Genomic DNA, 25305 nt, shown 5'->3' with positions numbered 1-25305 from the left:
ACAGGTTCAATCTCTGGGTTGGGAAGATCCCCTGGAGGAGGAAATGACAAACCCACTCTAGTATTCTTGCCTGGGATATTCCATGGACAGGGGAGTGTAGTGGGTTACAGTCCATGGAGTCACAGAGTCAGACACAACTTAGCAAGTAAACAACAATATCATGTATATGTAAATCTGATTCACTCTGCTATATAGCAGAAACTAACACAACATTTCAAGCTGGTTTTAGAAAAGGCAGAGGAACCAGAGATCAAATTGCCAACATCCGCTGGATCATGGAAAAAGCATGAGAGTTCCAGAAAAACATCTATTTCTGCTTTATTGACTATGCCAAAGCCTTTGACTGTGTGGATCACAATAAACTGTGGGAAATTCTGAAAGAGATGGGAATACCAGACCACCTGACCTGCCTCTTGAGAAATCTGTATGCAGGTCAGGAAGCAACAGTTAGAACTGGACATGGAACAACAGACTGGTTCCAGATAGGAAAAGGAGTACGTCAAGGCTGTATATTGTCACCCTGCTTATTTAACTTACATGCAGAGTACATCATGAGAAACGCTGGACTGGAAGAAACACAAGCTGGAATCAAGATTGCCGGGAGAAATATCAATAACCTCAGATATGCAGATGACACCACCCTTATGGCAGAAAGTGAAGAGGAACTAAAAAGCCTCTTGATGAAAGTGAAAGAGGAGAGTGAAAAAGTTGGCTTAAAGCTCAACATTCAGAAAACTTCTGAAGATCATGGCAGCCGGTCCCATCACTTCATGGGAAATAGATGGGCAAACAATGGAAAGTGTCAGAGTTTACTTTTGGGGGCTCAAAAATCACTGCAAATGGTGACTGCAGCCATGAAATTAAAAGATGCTTACTCCTTGAAGGAAAGTTATGACCAACCTAGATAGCATATTCAAAAGCAGAGACATTACTTTGCCAACAAAGGTCCAGCTAGTCAAGGCTATGGTTTTTCTGGTGGTCATGTATGGATGTGAGAGTTGGACTGTGAAGAAGGCTGAGCGCCGAAGAACTGATGCTTTTGAACTGTGCCTTGGACTGCAAGGACATCCAACCAGTCCATTCTGAAGGAGATCAGCCCTGGGATTTCTTTGGAAGGAATGATGCTAAAGCTGAAACTCCAGTACTTTGGCCACCTCATGTGAAGAGTTGACTCATTGGAAAAGACTCTGATGCTGGGAGGGATTGGGGGCAGGAGGAGAAGGGGACGACAGAGGATGAGATGGCTGGATGGCATCACTGACTCAATGGACGTGAGTCTGAATGAACTCCAGGAGTTGGTGATGGACAGGGAGGCCTGGCATGCTGCGATTCATGGGGTCACAAAGAGTCGGACACGACTGAGCGACTGAACTGAACTGAACTGAACACAACACTGTAAAACAATTATACTCTAATAAAAATTTTTAAAAAAGCAGTATTAGCAATATTTGCTTTGAAAACTTAGAAGATAACTTTAATAAATGCTAAAATATAATTCAACCAGCAATTTCTCTTGCAGCAGGAAAAAAAAAAAAAAAAACATCTATTTCATGAGGTTTCTCAACCAACTCTAACATATGGTAAAACTTTGTCATTCAAGTGATGTTGCTTCAAAAAATTATCTTGAGTGTCCTCAGCTAGTTTACCATGACAAAGATTTGCTTACAGTTTAGCCACATATGTAGTCACAGACCTATACATGCATAAATACCCAAGGTCTTCACCACAATAAAGTTAGAGAAAGGAAGTGAAGATGTGAGAAGATAGCACTGGTACATGTAAACCAAGAGAAGGAAGTTTGTAGAGAAAACAGAATCTTCCAGTCATTTTTTCAACTCTACAAATATAAATACAATACATATAATGGGAGAGAGGCAGGTTTACTTGAAGTAATCTTCGATCTCTTCCTACCAATAACCGTGTCACCAGCTCTCACTGTTTGACTTTGTAATTACAGGGATGCACAGTACACTGGTCTCTTTAACTCTAAAAAGACATATTTCATTGTAAGACTGTTATGAATCCACACCAATGGCTTTATTAAATGCTACTCCAGGAAACAGCCATGTATCAAATCATCACATTGGATACCTTAAATTTATAATGTTATGTATCAATTATATCTCAATAATGCTAGTGGGAAAATGCTATTCTAGGCTAAGAATTGAAGGCAAGGGGAGAGAGAAGAAAACTTGGGACTAACCCAAAGAGAGGAACTTTCACTTTATGCATATATATATAGAAATCAAAAGATATAATTTATAGCTGAGATTCACAAGAATTCTATATACACAATGTTTCTGAAGTGATCATGTATATTACCTGATGTCGTTTGATTATATCTTTCAATTTGTTAGCCAACTTCAGATCAATGTCTGGAATGAGGTAGATGTTGGGTCTGGCCAGACAATTGCTCTGAGGGAAAAAGAAAACATTTCCAAATTCTTAGTTTTGAAATAATGTCACATTACTTATGCATTTACCTTAATGACAAAAGTTGGCACTCAAAGCCAAACTGCTTAAAATAGGAAGACATACTTTGCTGTAGCATGTAAAAGCCTTATTTCAATACAAAACCTAAGTGTTCAGCAGGCTACTTAATGCCATTCACTGATGAAAAAACTGCTAAGACTCATGACCTACAGAAATTCATTATACTTTTCATTAAGGTATTATATTGATAAATTAATCCTAGTCAATTTTACCTGGACTCGAGAGTCTAAGTCTCATGTAGCATTTTCACCTAACCTGGGGGGTGGAGGGTAGAGGGGGGTACATGGGGAGGGATGCCCAATTTGCTTCATCATTTAATTTACTTAAAATATAAAAACTGAATTATAGCTCTTTCCCCCCATTTCTAATCTTATGAATAGCAACGATTAAAACATGCATATTAACTCCCCAAACCATCACCAAAAATTAGACAAGATACAGAAACTGCTCAGTTATTTCTCTTAGTTAAGGGCCCATGAGAAAAGTTTCAGGAATTAAATTAATGATAATACCCAGCAGAATTGTCAGTCCCCTCTCCCCACGAAGGTTAATTCAGTGATTATTAAAAAGTACTTATTAGTAAAAACACTAAGAAAGAAAAGAAGAAAATTAAGTGTTCTCTTCTCCAAGTTATAATCTAGTTGGGGAAATAAGATTTCTATTTATGGTACAGCCATGAAACAAATCCAAAGAAAATGACTGTATAAACAAATGACTACTAGGATGAAAGAATGTTCACATTAAATATGAAAGATCTAAATAATGGATTAGTGAAATTACTAAAGAAAATATTATGAATTATCTACCATGTTTAAGAAAAATATTCTGTAAATGACATAGTCATACCTTATAGCTCTAATCCCCAAAACTCATAAAAATAATACAATAATAGATTTCAGGAAACTTTTCTCCCTTTGATCTTTGAGCTAGAATAAAGCCAATCTTAGAATTAAAAGCATATTAAAGAAAAAAAGTTTTAACAATCAAATTTTCTGAGTTACCTGAAGCAATGTTTTTTCAATGTTCATAAACATTTCAACATTACGATCCATTCGGGATGGGTTCTGCAGATCAAACCTCCGCCTGTAAGCAAAAAATCATTAGTTAATTTGCCTCCGACTTTAAACAAAAGTGAAAACTTGGTTTTAGTACCCAATACAAGTGAGCTCAAAAGATCTGGATATTAAAATAGCACTCTACAAAATGTATAACATATTTTCTTGGCAGTATGAGAAATCAATGTCAACACAGTCATAAAACATTACATTTAATGATATTCAATCTACTCCAGTCAAAATGAACTACCCAATTCAAGAAGCGTCCCCTGTTTTCTGTAGATCTAAGATATTTTACATCATATATAAAAAAGTAATCCACAGATCCAAAGGCAGTGAACTACTATACCATTCTCCAAGTATACGGAAAGTGTCTACTTTATATATGCTTAAAAGTTATCTGTTCAAAGTCAAGAGTGTCTATAATGCTCTTAGAGCCCACTACTGTCCCAAATGTGGTAAAATTCATCTATTTACCTACACTTCAACTCCTTCCCGAATGTTTCTTTATCTAAGTACCCAAGAATAACATGTTACTGTTATTTTTACCTATTCTTAGTCATTTCCAGAGATTCAGTTCAGTCAGCTCAGTCACGTCCGACTCTTTGCGATCCCATGGACTGCAGCATGCCAGGCTTCCCTGTCCATCACCAACTCCTGGAGCTTGCTCACACTCATGTTCATTGAGTCGGTGATGCCATCCAACCATTTCATCCTCTGTCATCCCCTTCTCCTCCCACCTTCAATCTTTCCCAGCATCAGGGTCTGGAATTCCATCACCTCCACTAGCTTTGTTCACAGTGATGATTCCTAAGGCCCACTTGACTTCACATCCAGGATGTCTGGCTCTAGGCGAGTGATCACACCATCGTGGTTATCTGGGTCATGAAGATCTTTTTTGTATAGTTCTTCTGTGTATTCTTGCCACCTCTTCTTAGAATCTTCTGTTTCTGTTAGGTCCATACTGCTTCTGTCCTTTATTGTGCCCATCTTTCCCTCAGTATCACTAATTTTCCTCAAGAGACCTCTAGTCTTTCCCATTCTATTGCTTTCTCCTAAACACTTTGGTTGGGATAAAGCCTTTTCTTCAGGAGGAAAAGGGGGCAACAGAGGATGAGATGGTTGGATGGCATCATCACCTCAATCGACACGAGTCTGAGCAAACTCTGGGGCATAGTGAAGAATAGGGAGGCCTGACGTGCCACAGTCCAGGGGATCGGAATGAGTCGGACATGACTGAGTGGCTGAACAACAAGGACATAATACAATTCTACAAGACAACCTGTTATTTTTTTTAATGTAGTTTTTTCAGGAAAAGAAGAAGAAAGAGTAAGAAAGAAAATCAGAAATGTTCTAAGAGGCTTAAGAATCAGGCTTCCCTGGTGGTTCAGTGGTGAAGAATTCAAGGCCAATGAGGGAGACATGGTTCAATCCCTGGTCCATGAAGATCCCACATGCTGAGGAACAACTAAGCCCATGCATCACAACTACTGGGCCCGTGCTCTAGAGCTGTGTGCCACAGCTAGAGAGTAGCCCATGCTCTCTGCAACTAGAGAAAAGCCCACACAGCAACAAAGACCCAGAAGAGCCAAACATTTTAAAAATTATTTTAAAAAGAGACTTAAAAGAGTCATATGAACCAACTGTAGTGTATGAATCTTGTTTGGATACTGTTTAAAACAAAATATAAAAAATATTTGTGAGATTATCAGGGAAACAAGCACTAAGTAGATAGTATTTAACAATATTGAAAAAGTACTGATAATTTTCTTGGCTGTGATAATGGTACTGTTATCATGCTTTCTTAAAATCTAAAAATTAAAAAAAAAACTCTAAATTTTTTTGATCATGCCATGCAGCATGCAGGATCTTAATTCCTCAACCAGGGACTGAACCATGACCCCTGCATTGGGAGTGCAAAGTCTTAACCACTGGACTGCCAAGAAAACCTTTAAAATCTAATTTTAGAAATAAATACACAGAAGTATTTACAGATGAAATTCTATAAAGCAGAAGATGCATGACTAGAAATAGTTCACTGTATTAGTCTTTCTTCTTTTATGTATAATTTATATTTTCCATAATAATAAACCAAAATGGCTTGCCAAACAGTAATTTGATAACATGGCACATTAACGCTTTTCTGAATCTACAGTATAAGTAAGCAAAAGTACATATATGAATATTAAGAAAAACTGAACAAAACAGGTAAATACAGTATAACCTTTACTTGAAATATTTTATCTGACTTATTTTTAAATTACCAAGAGTATTTAAACTTTACTTTTTAAATTATGCAAAGATGCTCAAACCTGCCCAAAAGGGAAATGTAAATTAAACTAAAATTATAAAACCTTTTTCAAATCTATCACAAATTACTTGGATGAAAAGATGGAGGTAATACAAATAAATACAACTGCTGGCCAGTGAAAGGGGAAAAGGTACACTGTTAATACATTCTGGTTGGACAATAAATCAGTACAATTTTGTTTGAAAATTTGCCAATTGTTTGTATTATGTTTCATGTTATTTCAACCTGAGTATCTTAATTCCTTATGATCTCATCTGAGTCAGCAGCAGAATCAAGATGACAAGCCACTATTCAAGTGCCCAACTGGGTGGACAGTTAAGATATGCACTGTTGGAACATAAGAGATCCACTCATTGCAAGTGTGTAAATCACAGGAGACAGGGGAAGGTGTGTACTGCAACTGGTTTATAATTGTACTTGAAAGAGGATAATTCTGCTACAATCTGAGAAGATTTGGAAAAATTATTATTCTTCACTCCTCTTAAAAAGTCTGTAACTCTATCCTTTACTTCTTTGTTGGCCTGATATTTAAGCCATAGATGATTTATTTCATGTAGCCTTCTAAACCACCTGAAATCTTTTCAGATAAAAATATTTCATTGTATTGATACACTAAATAAGCAAGTTTCATAATGACTTAGGAAGTCATTTCACTTTGAGACTCTGCCCTCAAGAGTCCAGGCTGGACTTGGGAGACACAAGCTGAACAAGAAAATCAACAAAGGAAAGAGTTCCAACTGTGATCTAGAGTGCAGACACAAAACATGTATGAGTCCCCAGACATGCTGTCAATCCTATCAACAAACCAAGGAATACTCTAGTGAGAGCACAACACCAGAGCTGCAAAGAGAACTGAAAAACAGGAAGCTAGCTCTGATGACAACAAACTCTCATGCTCATTTAATCAATCAAATAATATCTATTAAATACCCATTCATACACATAAAGTTCTAGTAAATAAGATATATGTCTGTATCTCTTTCCACTTACCATAAATAAGTCATTTACTTATAAACTTTTCCTGATTACTGATGCAAATACTTACTGGCATTTCTCAATCATAAGGTATTGGATTAGCTTACTTTTTACGTTAAAAGACACAAATTACATGAATATTCTCCTGGAAAGATGCTAAGATTATAAACCGTACAACACAACTAAAACCACCAAACAACTTCAATACACTTCAGCGCCCTCCTAATCCCTAACCTCACCCTTATCCTTGAAACAGAACCATCATCATTAAACACTCAGTAGTCCTAACAGCTGAACTTCCCATCCTGAGATGGAGAAAACCCAAGAGTTCAAGAAAGAAAAGGAGGAAAGCACCGAGAAAGACAGAGAAAGGAGAAAAGAAAGAGTAAAAGGAAAAGCAAAACTGTAGGAAAAAAACCACCAGGAATTCCCTTCCTAGTTCCATCACTGCCCTCATGACCACCTGCACCCCTCTGAGCCAGACTCCTTTTGTGTTCCAAGGGGGGCAAGCTGGATGACTCTTACTTGGAAGTCCACAGAACACTTAAAACTGTTATCTTTCAGCACATTGTAAGTTTATAATAAACATTTATGTATTTCATAGTGAGCCTACCTTCCAATGTGCTAATAATGTACATCCATCTATTATCTACATGCGACCGTATATGAAAAATATCCTACATAATAAATGTAACAGTTGTTTGATATTTTTCTTGGTTGTGGGCACAAAAGTAAATTAGGGCCCTAGATAAAAGACAACGTACTTTGGGATATTAATCATAATATGCTGATAGAATTCTATAATGCTATATCAAGGAGTAACAGGTTTAACGTTGGAAAAGTTACACACATCACAGCAAAACATGCAAATAAATAAAAAGACTTACCATCCCTGTTCATTTTTGTATTTGTAAGCAGCCCCAAGAATGTGACACAAGGTGCCTCCAGCTTTGAAATCCATGAAACATTTTGCCTAAAAGATGATACAAGTTACACATGAGAAAAAAACTTCTGACAATTACTCCTGTCTGAACTCTAAGCTTTTTACGTAAGTGCTAGCTCATTTGTGTCTGACTCCTTGCAACCCCATGGGCAGTAGCACGCTCCTCTGTTCATGGGATTTCCAAGGCAAGTATACTGGAGTGGATTGCTATTTCCTTCTAAAGAGGATCTTCTAAAGCCAGGGATTGAACCTGCCTTAACAGTTGGATTCTTTACCACTAAGCCACCCGGGAAGTCTAAGCTTTATATAAACTCAATAAACTCAAAATTATAAACTACTCCTAATTCAATAACTTCCTTACTTTTTTGGAACAAATTGAGGCACAAAAAAAATGTTTCTAGTTTTAAGTAAACAGTCTATGAAAAAAAAGACTTACAAAAGATACATCAAATTTTTTCAGCACAAAACATTAATGGACAAATTAATGATATACTACTAACTCCACTGGTAAATTTCAATTTAAAAAACTAAATAAAATTCAAATTTTAAAATGTATAATAAGAAATATCAAGCCAACTTCACCAATGAACATAGACGCAAAAATCCTCAACAAAACACAAGCAAACCGAATCCAACAGTACATTAAGAAGATCATACACACCATAATCAAATGGGATTTACCTCAGAAATAAGCGAAGGTTTTTCAATATCCATAAATACACAATAACAAACTGAAGAAATCATATTATCATCCCAACAGATGCAAAAAAAGCTTTTGATAAAATCCAACATCCATTTATGATTAAAAAAAAAAAAAAAAAACCATTCTCCAGAAAGTGGGCACAAAGGGAACATATCTCAACATAATAAAGGCCATACATGACAAACCCACAGCTAAGATCATACTCAATAAAAACTGAAAGCATTTCAGTAAAAAAAAAACTGAAAGCATTCCTTTAAAGATCAGGAACAAGACAAGGATACCCACTGATACCACTCTTCTTCAACATAGTCTTGGAAGTCCTAGACATAGCAGTCAGAGAAGGAAAAGAAATAAAAGGAATCCAAATTGGAAAGTAAGAAATAAAACTATCTTCAGATGACATGATACTATACATAGAAAATCCTAAAGACACTACCAGAAAACTACTAGAGCTCATCAATGAATTTGGAAAAGGTGCAGAATGCAAAATTAATATATAGAAATCTGTTGCATTTTATATATTAACAACAAAAGATCAGAAAAAGAAATTAAGGAAACAACCCAACTTACCATCATAACAAAAGAGTAAAATACCCAAGAATAAACCTACCTAAAGAGGCAAAAAACTTGTACTCTGAAAACTGTAAGATGCTAACAAAAGAAATTAAAGATGACACCAGCAGATGAAAAGATATACCATGTTCTCAGTATTGTCAAAACGACATCACTACCCAAGGCAATCTAGCTTCAATGAAATCCCTATCAAATTACCAATGATGTTTTTCACAGAACTGGAACAAAAAAATTTTTTACTTGTATGGAAAAACAAAAGACCTTAAACAGACAAAATAATCTTGAGAAAGAAGAACAGAGCTGGAGGGATCACAGTCCCTGACTTCAGATTATACTATGAAGCCACAGTAATTGTAACAGTATAGTGCTGGCCCCAAAACAGACACACAGATCAACAGAACAGGAAAGAAAGCCCAAAAGACAAACTAACGCACTTACGGTCAATTAATCTGTGACAAAGGAGGAAAGAATATACAATGGAGAAAAGACAGTCTCTTTAATAAGTGGTGCTGGGAAAACTGGACAGCTACATGTAAAAGAATAAAATTAGAACATTTTCTAACATCATATACAAAAATAAACTAAGAATCCATTAAAGACTTAAATGTAACACCAGTTATTATAAAACTCCTAGAAGAAAACATAGGCAGAATGCTCTTTGACATAAATCACAGCAATGTTTTTTTGATCCATCTCCTAGAGTAATGGGAACAAAAACAGACAAACGGGAAAAAAATTAACAAATGGGACCTAATTAAACTTAAAAGTTTTTGCACAGCAAAGAAAACCATAAACAAAATAAAAAGACAACCAACAGAATGGGAGAAAATATTTACAAATGATGCAACTCAAACAAGGGATTAATTTCCAAAATAGACAAAAAGCTTACACAGCTGTTTAAAAAACAACAAACCAACAATCCGATAAAAGAAAAAAATGGGCAGAAGATCTAAATAGACATTTCTCCAAAGAAGACATACAAACGGGTGACAGGAAAATGAAGATCGCTAATTATTAAAAGAAATGCAAATCAAATCAAGCAATGATGCTGAAGCTAAAGCTCCAATACTTTGGCCTCCTGATGCGAAGAGCTGGTTCACTAAAAAAGACCCGGATGCTGGGAAAGATTGAGCACCGGAGGAGAAGGGGTTGACAGAGGATGAGATGGTTGAATTACATCACTGACTCAATGGACATGAGTTTGAGCAAACTCTGGGAGATAGTGAAGATAGAGAAGCCTGGCGTGCTGCAGTCCATGGGGTCACAAAGTGTTGGACACAACTTAGTGACTGAACAACAAATCAAAACTACAATGAGGTATCACCTCAAGCTGGTTAGAATGGCCGTCCTCAAAAACGTTACAAATAATAAATGCTGGAGAGGGTGTGGAGAGAAAGGAATCCTCCTATACTATTGATGGAAATGTAAGCTGGGGTAGCCACTATTGAGAATAGTAAGGAGGTTTCTTAAACTAAAAATAAAACTACCATATGATTGAGCAATCCCACTCCTGAGCATATATTCAAAGAAAACCATAATTTGAAAAGATACATCACCCCAATTTTCACTGCAGCACTATTAACAATAGCCAGGACGTGGAAGCAACCTAAATGTCAATCAACAGAGGGATGGATAAAGATGTGGTACATATACAGCAGAATTTTACTCAGCTATAAAAAGGAAGAAAATCATGCCATTTGAAGCAACATGGACAGACTTAGAAATTAGCATACTAAGTAAAATAAGTCAGACACAGAGAAACAAATATCATGATATCACTAATATGTCAAATCTACATTTTTTAAATGATATAAATGAACTTAAAAACAGATAACCAAAGAGAGCTTACTATAGCACAGGGAACTCTACTCAATATTCTGTAATAACCTATATGGGAAAAGAATCCAGAAGAGAATGGATATATGTATATATGTATAACTGTATATATATGTATAACTGAATCATTATGCTTTAAACCTAACATAACACTGTAAATCAACTATACTTTAATACAATTTAAAAAAATAAAAAACATAAATAAAAAAGCAGAATGCAAAATCAACTAGTTTTTCGTGTTACAATTATGTTTGTGTTACGTATGCATATGTACTAAAAGCCTTGAAGAATTATGGAATAACAAGAAATTTTACTTGTGGAGGTAAAAAAACACTTCTGTTTCAATTCATATCATGTTTGTCTGTGCAATATATTTTGAGCCTTACAAAGCACCTTTTCCCCCCTAAATCTTTCTAATTTCTCCGCATTAGATAGAACATATCCTATGTTGAGCCAGCTGTTTAATATCCAATATGACTTAGTGAAGTGACATGAAAGTCACTCAGTCATGTCCAACTCTTTGAGACTCCATGGACTAGGACCCACCAGGCTCTCCTCTGTCCTGTGGATTTCCCAAACAAGAATACTGGAGTGGGTTGCCATTTTCTCCTCCAGGGGATCATCCCAACCCAGGGATTGAACCCAGGTCTCCTGCACTGCTGACAGATTCTTTACCATGTGAGCCACCAGAGAAGCCCTTAATATGACTTAGGAAGTTAGTAAATAACAAGTTCTAGTTTGATTAAAAAAAAAAAAAAAAAAAACAGCCCAAATAGTGAACTCTTACACCAGTACTACTCATTCAGGAAAAAAAAAACGTTTAAGGTAAATAACTTACATGTTTCACTGAAACATTGTCTGCTTTACTGTCTCTCTCCTTCAGTTTTGCTTTACACCATTACACTTTATTGTATCAATCCCTTTCCTTTGGGAACAAGCTAAACACTATTTGGAAAGAAAAAGAAGTAAATCTGGTTCCTCTAGCACTAAACCATGAATTATTTCTAAGTACAGCTTATGTCTAAAAATATTCTCTTTAAAATCTTTTAAAATTCAGAAAAACTATAATGGATTAGTTCCCAAGAGTTTAATATTCCCCAAATAAACCATCCTGTAAACACTACTTTTTAAGACACTCATATAACCCTAATTAGGAATACCAATATAATGTAAATCACCTTACATAAAATACTTCATGTAATGCTACATGTAAATTTTATTCTAAATGATTTTATACCTGATAAAATATAAACTATACATAAGTGGAGAGTGAAAAAGTTGGCTTAAAGCTCAACATTCAGAAAACGAAGATCACGGCATCCGGTCCCATCACTTCATGGAAAATAGATGGGGAAACAGTGTCAGACTTTATTTTTGGGGGCTCCAAAATCACTGCAGATGGCGACTGCAGCCATGAAATTAAAAGATGCTTACTCCTTGGAAGGAAAGTTATGACCAACCTAGACAGCATATTGAAAAGCAGAGACATTACTTTGCCAACAAAGGTCCGTCTAGTCAAGGCTATGGTTTTTCCTGTGGTCATGTATGGATGTGAGAGTTGGACTGTGAAGAAGGCTGAGCGCCGAAGAATTGATGCTTTTGAACTGTGGTGTTGGAGAAGACTCTTGAGAGTCCCTTGGCCTGCAAGGAGATCCAACCAGTTCATTCTGAAGGAGATCAGCCCTGGGATTTCTTTGGAAGGAATGATGCTAAAGCTGAAACTCTAGTACTTTGGCCACCTCATGTGAAGAGTTGACTCATTGGAAAAGACTCTGATGCTGGGAGGGATTGGGGGCAGGAGGAGAAGGGGACGACAGAGGATGAGATGGCTGGATGGCATCATTGACTCGATGGACATGAGTCTGAGTGAACTCCGGGAGTTGGTGATGGACAGGGAGGCCTGGAGTCCTGTGATTCATGGGGTCGCAAAGAGTCGGACACGACTGAGGCGACTGAACTGAATTGAACTGAATGCGTATTATATTATAGTGTTTTAAATGATAAAAACTTCAACCAGTTCCTGATTTGATCATTCTAATCTAGTTGATAACGTAAAAGAACAGGAAATAAACACTCAAGTATTTGGAGGTAAAGGAACATGGAATTCTCAGATGATTCAGAATATGCACAAACATGTAGAGAAAAACAGAGTAAGGAAGCAAATGTGGCAAAATGCTAAAAACTGGGGATTCTAAATGAAGGAAAATGAAAGTTCTTTACACTATTCTTGCAAATGTTTACTTTCAATTAATTTTAAGCTTATAAAGGTTACCCCCAAACCCTCAATCTGCCATAGTACAGAAAATATGCTCATTATTCAGCTGAATAGCTCCCATTAAGTACCTCCAATATCTAAACATGTATTTATAAATTATATACATGTATTTACTACAATGCTAATATACTATCTAACTTAAATTACATGTAAAAAAGTAGGTATTTTAAAGAGTAACTAAAAAATAATTAAAACAGAAGGAATGCTCTTGCTCTACAAATGTGAATTCAACCAGCACCCTGTAACTCTCAAATGTCTTCCTCTAATTCAACGTTTTCTCTAAAACTCCAAATCTCATTTCTAACCACCTTCAGGATTTCAAAATCAGAGATGCCCTACAGGAAAGCTAACTTCAAACAGACTAAACTGAGTACCTTTCTCCAGGAACCTGCTTTTGCACTCTCGCTTTCACCTTAGTGCTAAAGGAATCTGCTCAGTGCAGTCATCCCAGGCAATTCTTTCTTATTTTAGCCCCACAACCCATCCTCCCACCAAAACAAACAAACAAAAATCCCCACAAAAAACCCCCTCTCACTATTTCAACTTTCTATTCTGACTATAGCTCACTTGGATTATGAGAGCAGCTTCTTCATGGAGAAGGAGATTTTAAAGCCTCCAATCTCAAGGCTTCCAAATCATTCTTCGTATCAAAGCCTGCAGGATTATTATAAAACCCAAAATTGATTAAGCCACCTCTACTCTCCCCCTTGTTCTGGTTCCCAATCACTTTCAAGATAAAAGCCACACTTCTATCCTTTTATGACTGATTCTGGCCCATCTCTCTGCCTACCGTTCTAACCCTGTTGAACTATCTGAAACCACATTAAAGTGCCAAAATTTTCTAAGACCTTTAGGGTTTTACATATTGCTCTCATTGCTTGAAAATCTCATCTTTCTTTCAGGACTCAGTTCAAATGTCCTTTCCCTGGGAAAACATCTCCTGAGACCAAAGGCTCTATTTATCCAGCTCAAAGAAGAGAGTAAGTAAGCCCCCTGAGGACAAACAATACACTGCATTACTCCTTGAATTCTCAGAGCTTAGCACGGACTCAAATGCTTAATTTTTGCTAAACTCAAATCAGTGGGGGTAGGCAGTACCCTTGAATAAATGTTGTTGGGTTAACCAGGTGATCATATGGAAGAAGATAAAACTGGATCCACTGCTCACAATGAATACCAAGATAAATTCTAGATGGATAGGGAGTTACATGAAAAAACCCACACCATACAAATAATAGAAGAATGCATGGCTGAAACCCTTTATCACCTATGAGTGGAGAAAGAATCCTAACATGATTCATAAAACCACATCCATTTATTTGACTTAATGAAAATAAATGTCTGGGTGGCAAAAATATCATAAGCGAAGCAGACAGATTTATTCCAAGGTCAGTAAAATAATATTTTTTAGTCCTATTTATATCTGAGAGATCAGTGAGTTATTAAAACAAAAAGGTTAATGATGAAATAAGAACACACAAACCAGAAGCTTTTTAGATTTAAAAAAAAGTCTACCAATAATAAATTCAGTAGTGGCAACAAATAGCAGACTGGAAACTACAAAAACCCAAACCAGAGAATTGGAAGACAAAAATTACAGGAAAAGTATACGACAGGTAGTTCCCAGAAATCTAGTATTTGTACAATCAGAGTTCAGAAATATAAAGAAATACAGACAAGCAGAGAAGACTAATAGACCAAATGTTCCCAGAGGTAAAGAAACGTAACTGAGTTTTCAGACCATGACTTACGAGAACTAGAAATATTTATTAATTTTAAAGATCAGTATGAAAAAGGGAGAAATCAACAGATAGTATCAGATTTTTCTGTATAAAATCAAATGTTTAAGAAAGAACAAAACCTACAAATTTAAAAAAGAATAAAACATGACCAATATCTACACCAAGTCTAAAGCTCTAGTCAAAATACCAACTTCAAGGGGAACAGAATCATATTCTCACATAAGCTAAGAATCTCATGTACAAAATAAAAGAAATTCCACAAAACAGCATTCTAGCCACAAGAACTGAATCAGGAGAAAAAAAAGGGAAAGACTTAGTAAAGGCAACAAAGAAATTACAACATAGTAAAATGTTAACAGATAAGTCTAGGTAGTAAATATTGTGATGTCTAACGCCAATGTTAAATGACTCCTGAAAGAGATGCTTCCTATAGTTCAAAAGCAGTAACATTCTACAGCAAAACTTCTGTAGAGATTCCTCCTTTTCCCTATTCTGTACAATAGCACCAGCAAAATAAAGAGCTGTAGGCTCCACTCAAGAGTACAGAAACAGAAGCTGTCCCAGTGTGAGAAGCTGATGTACTTACCGGGAGCTTGGTGAAGGCCGGGTTGGTGACATGCTTCCCAAAGGCATCTTCCTGGAACTGAAGAAGCTGTACCACCAGTCCAGCCAGTGTTTTATTGGTAGGAGCATCTGTGTGAACATACTGCAAGATAAAGACAGAGACTCAAAAACTGGGACAACTGTGCAGAAGATAATGTTATTAGTTTACTTCCTAGTACCTAAGCACTGGCCCAGTGGCAGATTTTTAAGTGTCTGAGACACTTCTATAAACAAATATTGGGGGCAGTGGGCTGGATAAATAACACATCCTTTTAGGGAACAGATTTTAAGGATGAGAAATACTATGTCCAAGAAACCAAACCGAAATCATCTCATCCCCACCTGGATGGTAAGATCCTGGACCTCAAACTCAAGCCTGATGCTATAAGGGAATGAGAGCTATTGGCTACTGAATTTCGTATGTGGCCAGAGAACCGACTATGTTAAAAGTTTTTCAAACTAATCCACAAACTCTTTGATGTTCCTCTCATCTAGAAGTGGGGATCTATGCCCTCTTCTATTGAATCAGACCATCCTTAGGGACTCACTGAAAACCATGCAAGAGAAGTGAAGCTGTGTGACTTCCGAGGATAAATCAAAAAAGATCAGACAGCTTTGCTTCCAAATAGTTCTTTTGGGACATCCACCTTTAGAGCCCTGAACAGCAACAAAGGTGTCCAACCACCCTGACACCACCACACTGAGGAGGCCCAGGCTGCCCAGAGAGGTCACATGGAGAGGCCCCAGCTGATGTCCCAGAAGACTGACGGTATAACCACCAGACACATGAGTAAAGAAGATTCCAGGTTTCTGGTCCCCAGCTGTCAAGTCACCCTCAACCATCAAATCTCCCCAGTCAAGGGCCCAGACACCACTGAGCAGAGACAGTCATCCTGACCATGCCCAACCAAATTCCAGACACACGGGAACTATTAAGCGTAATAGAATGGTTGTTTTACGCCATTTTAAGCACATTAAAATGGTTGTTTTCATGCACTAAAATAAAATACACATGTGCGGGCACTTAAAAATGGTTATGATGGTAACCTTTACAAGTGTTTGGTCAAATTTTAAAAATCTTTTTAAATAAATGTACATGAAAAGTTATCCATGCTGATGTATGTAATGTCACAAAGGGCAAATCCATGGTAGACAGCAAGTGAACACCACAGCAAGGAAAAACAGAGTACATGACAGGAAAAGCATAAATTAGTGAGTTCAATTAAATGTAAGTTTAATTTAGTATTAAGCACTCAATATCACTTTGAAAGGCCATCAATTTTTTTTTTTAAACCGCCAATTCTGAGCAGGAAGAAATATCTATACTTCCATTAAAAAAAAAAAAACAAAAAGCCCACTATTTCTCTTTCTGGAAAAATCTCTTTCCCAGTACCACCCCACATTTAAAAATTAATGTTTCTATTGCAATAAATAATGTCTGATATCTATACAGCAAAATATCAGCTATATCATCTACTGTTAGTTACAATGCTTTAAGTTGACTGGTTCCCATTATGTGCTACTGCCAAAGAAAGAGCATAATATATTAACAATAGGGCAGGCAATTCTTCTTAAAGCTTAGTATCCTCTCACATTTTTATTTGTTCAAGTATACTAGCTTTCCTCTCTATGTGGAACAGCCAGAGTAAGTTAAATTTTGCCAAAGGCTGGTATTTTGTTGGAATGCTTTGTTTTACACGAAACCCTCTAGACCAAAGGTTGGTAAAACCCAGCCCACTGCCTGTTTCTGTGTGGCCCACAAGCTAAGATTGGTTTAACATTTTTAAATGCTTGGGGGAAAAGTTTTAAGAATAATATTTCATGACACACGAATATTATATGAAATTCAAATGTCAGTGTCCATAAACAGTTTTATCAAAACACAGCACACTCATTCATTTGCACTTTGTCTATGGCTGCCTTCCCCCAACAGCAGAGTCGAGCAGTTGCCACTGAGACATGGTCTGCAAAGCCTCAATATTTACTCTCCGGCCCTTTTATAGAAAAAGTCTGCCTATCCTTGTTCTAAACTACACCTTTTTATCCTTACAAATAGCTTTCTTTTATATCAAAGGTGTTCTGTAAAAACACATTTCCGTAAGGCTATGAAGTGAAACGTGTGTCAGACATAAGCCCAAAACTAGAAATATGTTTCATACAATTAAGCACATAAGATGTCAAACCTGTTAGTGTAAAATAATGGTTCTTAAGTTTTAGCCCCACTCCCAGTCAGGTCCAAGAATCTGCATTCGTAACAAGTTCCCATGCGGCAGTATGGGAATGGGCACTACGCTTTAAGAACCACTGGGCTTTCAAAAACAAATCCACCTCAAATATTGTCGTATGTCATGTATCTCAGTTAAAGAACACATTTATTATAACCTAAAAGTTAAAAAACGAGGTAAGCAATTTTTAAATGTTAAAAACTACTTACAATTCCCCTTTCCTATAATACCAATTCACACAAAAACCATCAAGTTTAATTTTCTGAGGACTATTGTTCAACACAGTAAATCTTTAATGAGGAATACTCAATTTTGACTGTAATACTGAACGTAGTATTATCTTTAATAAAGAATAAACTCTTCAAGTGTAACCCACAGAACTGGCAAAGTATGTTGTACATACTCACAAGGTAACTTCACAATCTTTAGTAAGTACAAGCTTCTCCAAGGGATCTCATAATGTATTGCAGGGTTTTCGCACATGGTAAGGCAACATGAAAAATTAATACCTGCAGACAACTGAACAGTGTCAAATCCTAAAATTGAAAAAGGCACCATTTGGAGGAAGGTTGTTCAGCTAAAACCAAATCAACCCTTTAGGCAAAAATGAATTGTTAATGACCTATATACGTAGCTTTGTATGTACTCTAAACTTCACCACTATCTACAGATGTTTCATTTAACATACTGTCATTCAAAATGAGAAAGATTTCACATGGACAACCCTACAGTTTTAGAATAAAGATAGCACGTTCAAAGCTCAATCAAAATGGTTACCTTAGATATATTAAAATCCAATTTTTAAACTATAAAATATTTTTTAACTGCTTACTTTCTCAAATCACTCACAAAAATTATCAAACATGAAAATACATGTAAGAGATGACATTTTTAACTCATTAATTTGACATACACATATTATGTAAACTATACTCATACCCTCTCAAAAGGCAGGGTATGACTATTATAAGATTTTTAAATCAACTTTTAAAAATTTCAAAGAGTAACATTCTATTTAATCAATCAGAGGGATCAGAAGATATCAAAGGTATCACTAGTATCTCAAATTTATATAATCCCATCTTCAAGGACTATCTCTTTTGATTCAAAACAACACCCTACAGGAGTTACAAATGAACAAGTAAAATGTAGAAATCAAGTGATCTGCTCAATGACATCAATCAGTGGCCAAGAGTACTGAACTCACATTTACCAACCCAATGTAATGCTCATTCTACTATCCCATACTGACAACTCAACTCCTCCCCAAAATCTCACTTAAACATAAAAAGATCCTAATGGTTTTCAAGATAATAAATCCTGATTAAAAGTGTTTTATCTCCTTGATTAAAGGTGTTTATTAAAGGTGTTTTACAGGGGGAAAATTTAATGATTATAGAGACAACTTCAATCATAAAAATTTTATTTGTATGTGAACCGTGAACTTCCTGATGTTCAAGCTGGTTTTAGAAAAGGCAGAGGAACCAGAGATCAAATTGCCAACATCCGCTGGATCATGGAAAAACCGAGAGTTCCAGAAAAATATCTATTTCTGCTTTATTGACTATGCCAAAGCCTCTGACTGTGTGGATCACAATAAACTGTGGGAAATTCTGAAAGAGATGGGAATACCAGACCACCTGACCTGCCTCTTGAGAAATCTGTATGCAGGTCAGGAAGCAACAGTTAGAACTGGACATGGAACAACAGACTGGTTCCAAATAGGAAAAGGAGTACGGCAAGGCTGTATATTGTCACCCTGTTTATTTAACTTATATGCAGAGTACATCATGAGAAACACTGGGCTGGAAGAAACACAAGCTGGAATCAAGATTGCCGGGAGAAATATCAATAACCTCAGATATGCAGATGACACCACCCTTATGGCAGAAAGTGAAGAGGAAATAAAAAGCCTCTTGATGAAAATGAAAGTGAAAAAGTTGGCTTAAAGCTCAACATTCAGAAAACGAAGATCACGGCATCCGGTCCCATCACTTCATGGGAAATAGATGGGGAAACAGTGGAAACAGTGTCAGACTTTATTTTTTGGGGCTCCAAAATCAATGCAGATGGTGACTGCAGCCATGAAATTAAAAGACGCTTACTCCTTGAAGGAAAGTTATGACCAACCTAGATAGCATATTCAAAAGCACAGACATTACTTTGCCGACAAAGGTCCGTCTAGTCAAGGCTATGGTTTTTCCTGTGGTCATGTATGGATGTGAGAGTTGGACTGTGAAGAAGGCTGAGCGCCGAAGAATTGATGCTTTTGAACTGTGGTGTTGGAGAAGACTCTTGAGAGTCCCTTGGCCTGCAAGGAGATCCAACCAGTCCATTCTGAAGGAGATCAGCCCTGGGATTTCTTTGGAAGGAATGATGCTAAAGCTGAAACTCCAGTACTTTGGCCACCTCATGTGAAGAGCTGACTCATTGGAAAAGATTCTGATGCTAGGAGGGATTGGGGGCAGGAGGAGAAGGGGACGACAGAGGATAAAATGGCTAGATGGCATCACTGACTCGATGGACGTGAGTCTGGGTGAACTCCGGGAGATGGTGATGGACAGGGAGGCCTGGTGTGCTGCGATTCATGGGGTAGCAAAGAGTCGGACACGACTGAGCGACTGAACTGAACTGAATCCAAAAAAAAAAAAGTTCAACAGCATGTTTTACTTAAGACAACAACAACAAAAAATCTTTTAGTCTCAAAGTTTTGATTAAGAAAGTTAGGAAAATATGCCTAGAAAGCTGTATCAATAAGTCTGCTTTATATTCCCTGTGACATTAATAACATATTAAAAGTTTAACTTCTCCCTAAACAATTCTATTGCAGATGTCCCATATGAAAAAAATAACTGTCTTAACCTGTTAAATACTATATATAAAGGGCATGGAAATACCTTCCTTGGGCAATCTAGTCTGTTTTAGTGATCATTGTTAAATCTAAAGCATCTTTATTTAAATCACCCTGAAATCTTTAATTTCAGGAATAAGCCAAACTTTGGGAAGAAATTTACCTGGAATCTTAATGGCTTACAGATACACTTCACCTTCTCAATGTTTTATCATCTGAAAACCACTCTGAACTATGGATAGAAAAATACCTTTCAGTGTTAAGGATAAATGATACACACCAAATAATACAAAACAGGCAGCTTAGGTAGATAACCAGCTTCTGTACTGCTGCAGTGCACTGAAAATGCAACCTTGGGCATTCTCCGCTTCCCTAAACTGGTCACCTCCTCTAGACTCCTTTGGCAAGTAGAAGCTCATCCCAGTCAAGAAGTATTCGCTTTCCTTTCTATAATGCTAAGGCAAATGAATCAACAAAACCTAAATAAATAGGTTTCTATAGGTTTCTGGTCTAGTTAATCTGTTCATTCATGGAACGAAGATTTACTGAGCACCTTCTATGGACATTCAGAAGACAAAAACAATACAAGGGAACTCTCTTTTAATTTGAAATCACCTGGCTTTTACAGGCAGGTGCCAATGTCTATCTTTTCCACAACATTGTGAATTTCTTAAAGAGAGGGATTACAAATAGCAAAAAAAAAAATAAAAGGTGGTGGGAGCGGCGGGGGGGGGGGGGTGTGTTGGAGCTGGAGCCAGGTGGATCTTCTCTGAATCCTGAATTTGTAACTCCGAACTGTAATTCTTAGAGAAGTTACTTAAACCTCAAGTCTCAGGTTTCTATCATGGGGAAAATGAAGTAAACAATATCTATCATACGGGACTACTGTGAGGATTTAAGCAAGTTATGTTTTAAATGCCCAGATAAAGTGGATGCTCAAGTTGTCCTCATAGTGCATGCGTAAAACCATCAATAAAAGTGCTACTATCAACGTCATGTTTATTTATTTGCTGAGATTTATTAATTTGAAAATACAGTATTAAATGCAACACAAAAGTTAAGTTAAAACCCATCAATGTGTACACCAAGGAGAGATATAGTATGTATGGAAGAAGCAAAGAACGTTCTTGTAAATATTTTTACCAAATCAACAACCACTCTAAGAGGCTGATAGGATTCTGACTATCGAGTCCAAGGATATGCAATTCTGAATCTGAACAGGCCTAAGAAATACATTCCAGTTTTATGAAACACTGAGAGGTCAAACATAACTTTAACTCTGTCTTCAAGGCCTCAGGGACACGGAGCCAGCATTAGCCTACTGGCTTCAACCCTCTGGGACAAACCTTGCAATCAGGCTCACAGCCACTTCCTCATCCACCCAAACCCAGCTCTGAAAGACTATCCAACCCTAAAGCTGCCCTCTGAAAACTGGTCCAAAAGAGATGCAGTCTGGAAAGGTAGAAATAACTATCACTGTACTTCCTTTTTTTCTATTCCCTTCCTTGCTATCCAAAAGAATATTCCTCCTGAGTATCTCTTTGTTAAAGCTACACTGATAAAGTAATATAATATGTCAATTATATCTCGATAAAACTGGGGTAAAAAATCCAGCCTGGGGCTTCCCTGGTGGTCTAGTGGTTAAGAATCCGCCTTGCAACATTGGGACATCAGTTCGATCCCTAGTTCGGGAAGATCCCACGTTCTGCGGGGCAACCAGGCCCCTATGCCACAACAACTGAGCCTGTGCTCTGAAGCCCATATGCAGCAACTACTGAAGCCCTGAGCACCCTAGAGCCTGTAGTCCGCAACAAAAGAAGCCACTGCAATGAGAAACCCATAAGAAGAGTAGCCCCCACTCTTTGAAATGACAGAAAGTCTGAGCGCAGCAACAAACACGCAGTGCAGCCAAAAAATTAACTAAAAAAAAAAATCCAGCCTGGGAGGGAAAAAACATTAAGGTATATTAAGACCCAAAATAGTGCCTGAAGAGGATGTGATAAACAATAATTTCATAATATAAACATATTCAATTCCCTTAGCTACTACCATAAGCTCTATTGTTTACACAAAAAAAGTGACCAATTTACCAATGTACAAGGAAAAACAATACTGTCTACTTAACATATAAATGAGGAAAATCTACAATCTCAAATGTGACTCCAAAATTCCTGGGGGAATAAAGTCAAAGCAACAAAAGATATATAGTAAGTAAGAATATATGTCACCTCCCACTTTCTAAAAACTGATGTGTGTGTGTTGTGTGCTTAGTCACTCAGTCGTGTCAGACTCTGTGACCCCGTGGACTGTAGCCCGCCAGGCTCCTCTGTCCATGTGGATTCTCCAGGCAAGAATACTGGAGTGGGTTGCCATGTCCTCCTCCAAGGGATCTTCCCAACCCAGGGATCGAACCCAGATCTCCCACACTGCAGGGGGATTCTTTACTATCTGAGCTACCAGGGAAGCCCAAAACTTGAGATAAGAAATGGTGAGTTCTGAAAGTACCACAGTGGAGTATCAAAAGAACACAAGGCCCCTGCCCATGCCTAACAACTTCCAAAGGCTGAAGAGTTTCACTGCACTGTACACCCGAAACCTAAAGTAGGTTTCTAGACTACTTTATCTTTTCATTCATTCAACAAATATTTACTAAGCAACTACTAAGGGTCAGGCAATGAGGATCAAAAATGTTCCAGGACACACTGTAGTGAACAGGCCAAACAACGTCCTAGCTCCAGGGCAATGGTCCACAACGGAGGAAGTAGAGAACTGTGAAGGGTGTTCAGGAAATTCTAGGACACAAAGAGCAATTTTTTTTTTTTTTTGGCAGTCGGCCTTCTAAGGGGGTCAGTCATTCCTAAATAAATTATATAAAGGGGAAGCTAAAAAAACTGTTATAAACAATGGGACTAAGTCACAACTTTCAGTATTAATGACTCAGTCCAACTAACACTCCAAAGGCACGACAAGCAGGTAAATGAAAATAATCCCAAAAAACGGTATGAAAAAACAAAGGTGATGTAAAGTGGGGTGACCTAACACGAATGGGGTTCTCAGGGAAGGCCTCACATTAGCTACAAGTCAACATTAACTCTTGCATTCCCACTATACATAAGCAGAGGGAACTGTGAAGTAAAAGCCGTCGTTTTTTTACTATTAGTGAGTTTCCAAGAACACTGTGATCCATTATATTAACCTGCGGTTACCGACGTCCGAGTACAGCGGTCCACAGTCCTTTTTTAGCATATCAACTACAGGTTTAGGAAAACCTTGGCTACCTCACTGGACTTTGAAGACTAGTCTCTTAAACAAAACTTGCCGCGGCTCTTACAGCTCGGCTCAGACAGTTTTAATAACCACTGTTCACACACCTAAAGCGCCTAACAAAGAGGAAGAGTCACACCCTCCGGGTCACGAAGCCCGACCCGCTCCCTCACAAGCGCGGGCAGGGGCTTTCGCCCGGGATGCCCGGGCTCCCAGGAGCGGCGCCCCGAGGGCCCGCGAGCCCCGGGCGCGCGGGCGCCGAGAGTTCGCGGCGGGGGCGTGGCGGGCCCGGCGCCTGCCTTTGTTGCCCCTCGTGGCGCGCTGGGGGAGGGGCGGCCCGAGGCCCGCGAGGCCAGCAGCAGACCCCGGGCCCCGTCGCGTGGCCTCCCGGGCCCCTACGGGCGCGCGGACCCACCTTCTTGTAGTGCTTGCCCAGCCAGACCCGCACCGAATCCAGCTGGGACACTGTCTCCGGGCTCTCCCAAAACTTGCTCGCCGGGCCTCCGTCCTTCCGCCGATAAACGGCCAGGCCCGTGGCCGCCGCCGCGCCTCCTGCGCCCGCGGCGCCGGCCGTCGTCCCCAGCCCTCCGCCGCCCGCCGCCGCGGCCATCGTCGCCGTCCGTCGTCCCCACCGCCCGGCCCTCCCCGGCCCTCGCGGCGTGCCCCGTTCGCGCCCGCGCGCGCAGCCGCCACCGCCGCCTCCCGGCCCCGCCCAGCCAACCCTCTTCCGGCGCGGAAGCCCGGCCCCGCCTCTTCTCGGGACCGGCGCCCTAACCGACGAGGGCACGCGCGCACGCATGCGCAGCACTCGCGCCGGGCTAGGACGAGCCCCCTCCACCCGCCTGTTCCGCCTGTTCCGCCTGCACCGCGGACCGATTACCCGCTGCACCTCACAGCTTGGGCTTCCGTGCCTGTGGCTGTTTCCCCGGTACCTGCGTTGAATCGTTATGTAGTCTACATCTGCACGGTGGTTCTGTGTCACCGTCTGCCACCGCCGGGGAGAAAGGAGCTGGTGTGAGATGGTCCGAGAGGAGAGCGCGTTTCGAGTGTCGCGTGCCAGCAGGGGAACCCACACCCCGGGTGGGAATCTGCACCTGTCCCCGCTTGCCCTCAGACCTTCTGCACGTAGTGACCCTGTCGTCCTTTGTAAACATCCATCTGGGACCCACACCTTCGGCTTCACACACCTTCCTCCCCACTCATGGCTCCAGCCACACCAGCTCATTCCTGCCTTGGGGCGCTTACAACAGCTATTCCCGCGACCTGGACCCCTCTTCCCCTCTGATTGTCACTTGTGAAGTGAAAGTCGCTCAGTCGCGTCCGACTCTTTGCGACCCCATGGACTATACAGTCCATGGAATTCTCCTACCAGAATACTGGAATGGGTAGCCTTTCCCTTCTCCAGAGGATCTTCCCAACCCAGGGATCGAACCCAGGTCTCCGCATTGCGGGTGGA

General features: G+C 38.9%; 1 protein-coding gene across 2 annotated transcripts in view; it reads right to left on the bottom strand.

Annotated features, from left to right (window-relative positions):
- The window catches only part of SMARCC1 (SWI/SNF related BAF chromatin remodeling complex subunit C1), a 124927-nt gene extending 100392 nt beyond the window's left edge, over positions 1-24535 (bottom strand). Inside the window, exons 1-5 of one of the 2 annotated variants that reach the window (XM_070360196.1) lie at positions 24265-24535; positions 15493-15612; positions 7722-7807; positions 3495-3576; positions 2323-2415 (exon numbers count right to left, since the gene is read on the bottom strand). In XM_070360196.1, coding sequence (XP_070216297.1) covers positions 2323-2415; positions 3495-3576; positions 7722-7807; positions 15493-15612; positions 24265-24459 — 576 coding nt within the window. In that variant the 5' untranslated portion in view covers positions 24460-24535. The remainder of the gene's footprint in view (positions 1-2322; positions 2416-3494; positions 3577-7721; positions 7808-15492; positions 15613-24264) is intronic. The other variant, XM_070360195.1, reaches the window with a different exon arrangement.
- Positions 24536-25305: the final 770 nt, after the last annotated feature.

The sequence above is a fragment of the Bos mutus genome, chromosome 22 (genome assembly GCF_027580195.1).
Source record: "Bos mutus isolate GX-2022 chromosome 22, NWIPB_WYAK_1.1, whole genome shotgun sequence".
Taxonomy (NCBI): domain Eukaryota; kingdom Metazoa; phylum Chordata; class Mammalia; order Artiodactyla; family Bovidae; genus Bos; species Bos mutus.
The sequence above is the reverse complement of the archived record's forward strand: the minus strand, read 5'-3'. Positions and strand labels throughout refer to the sequence as shown.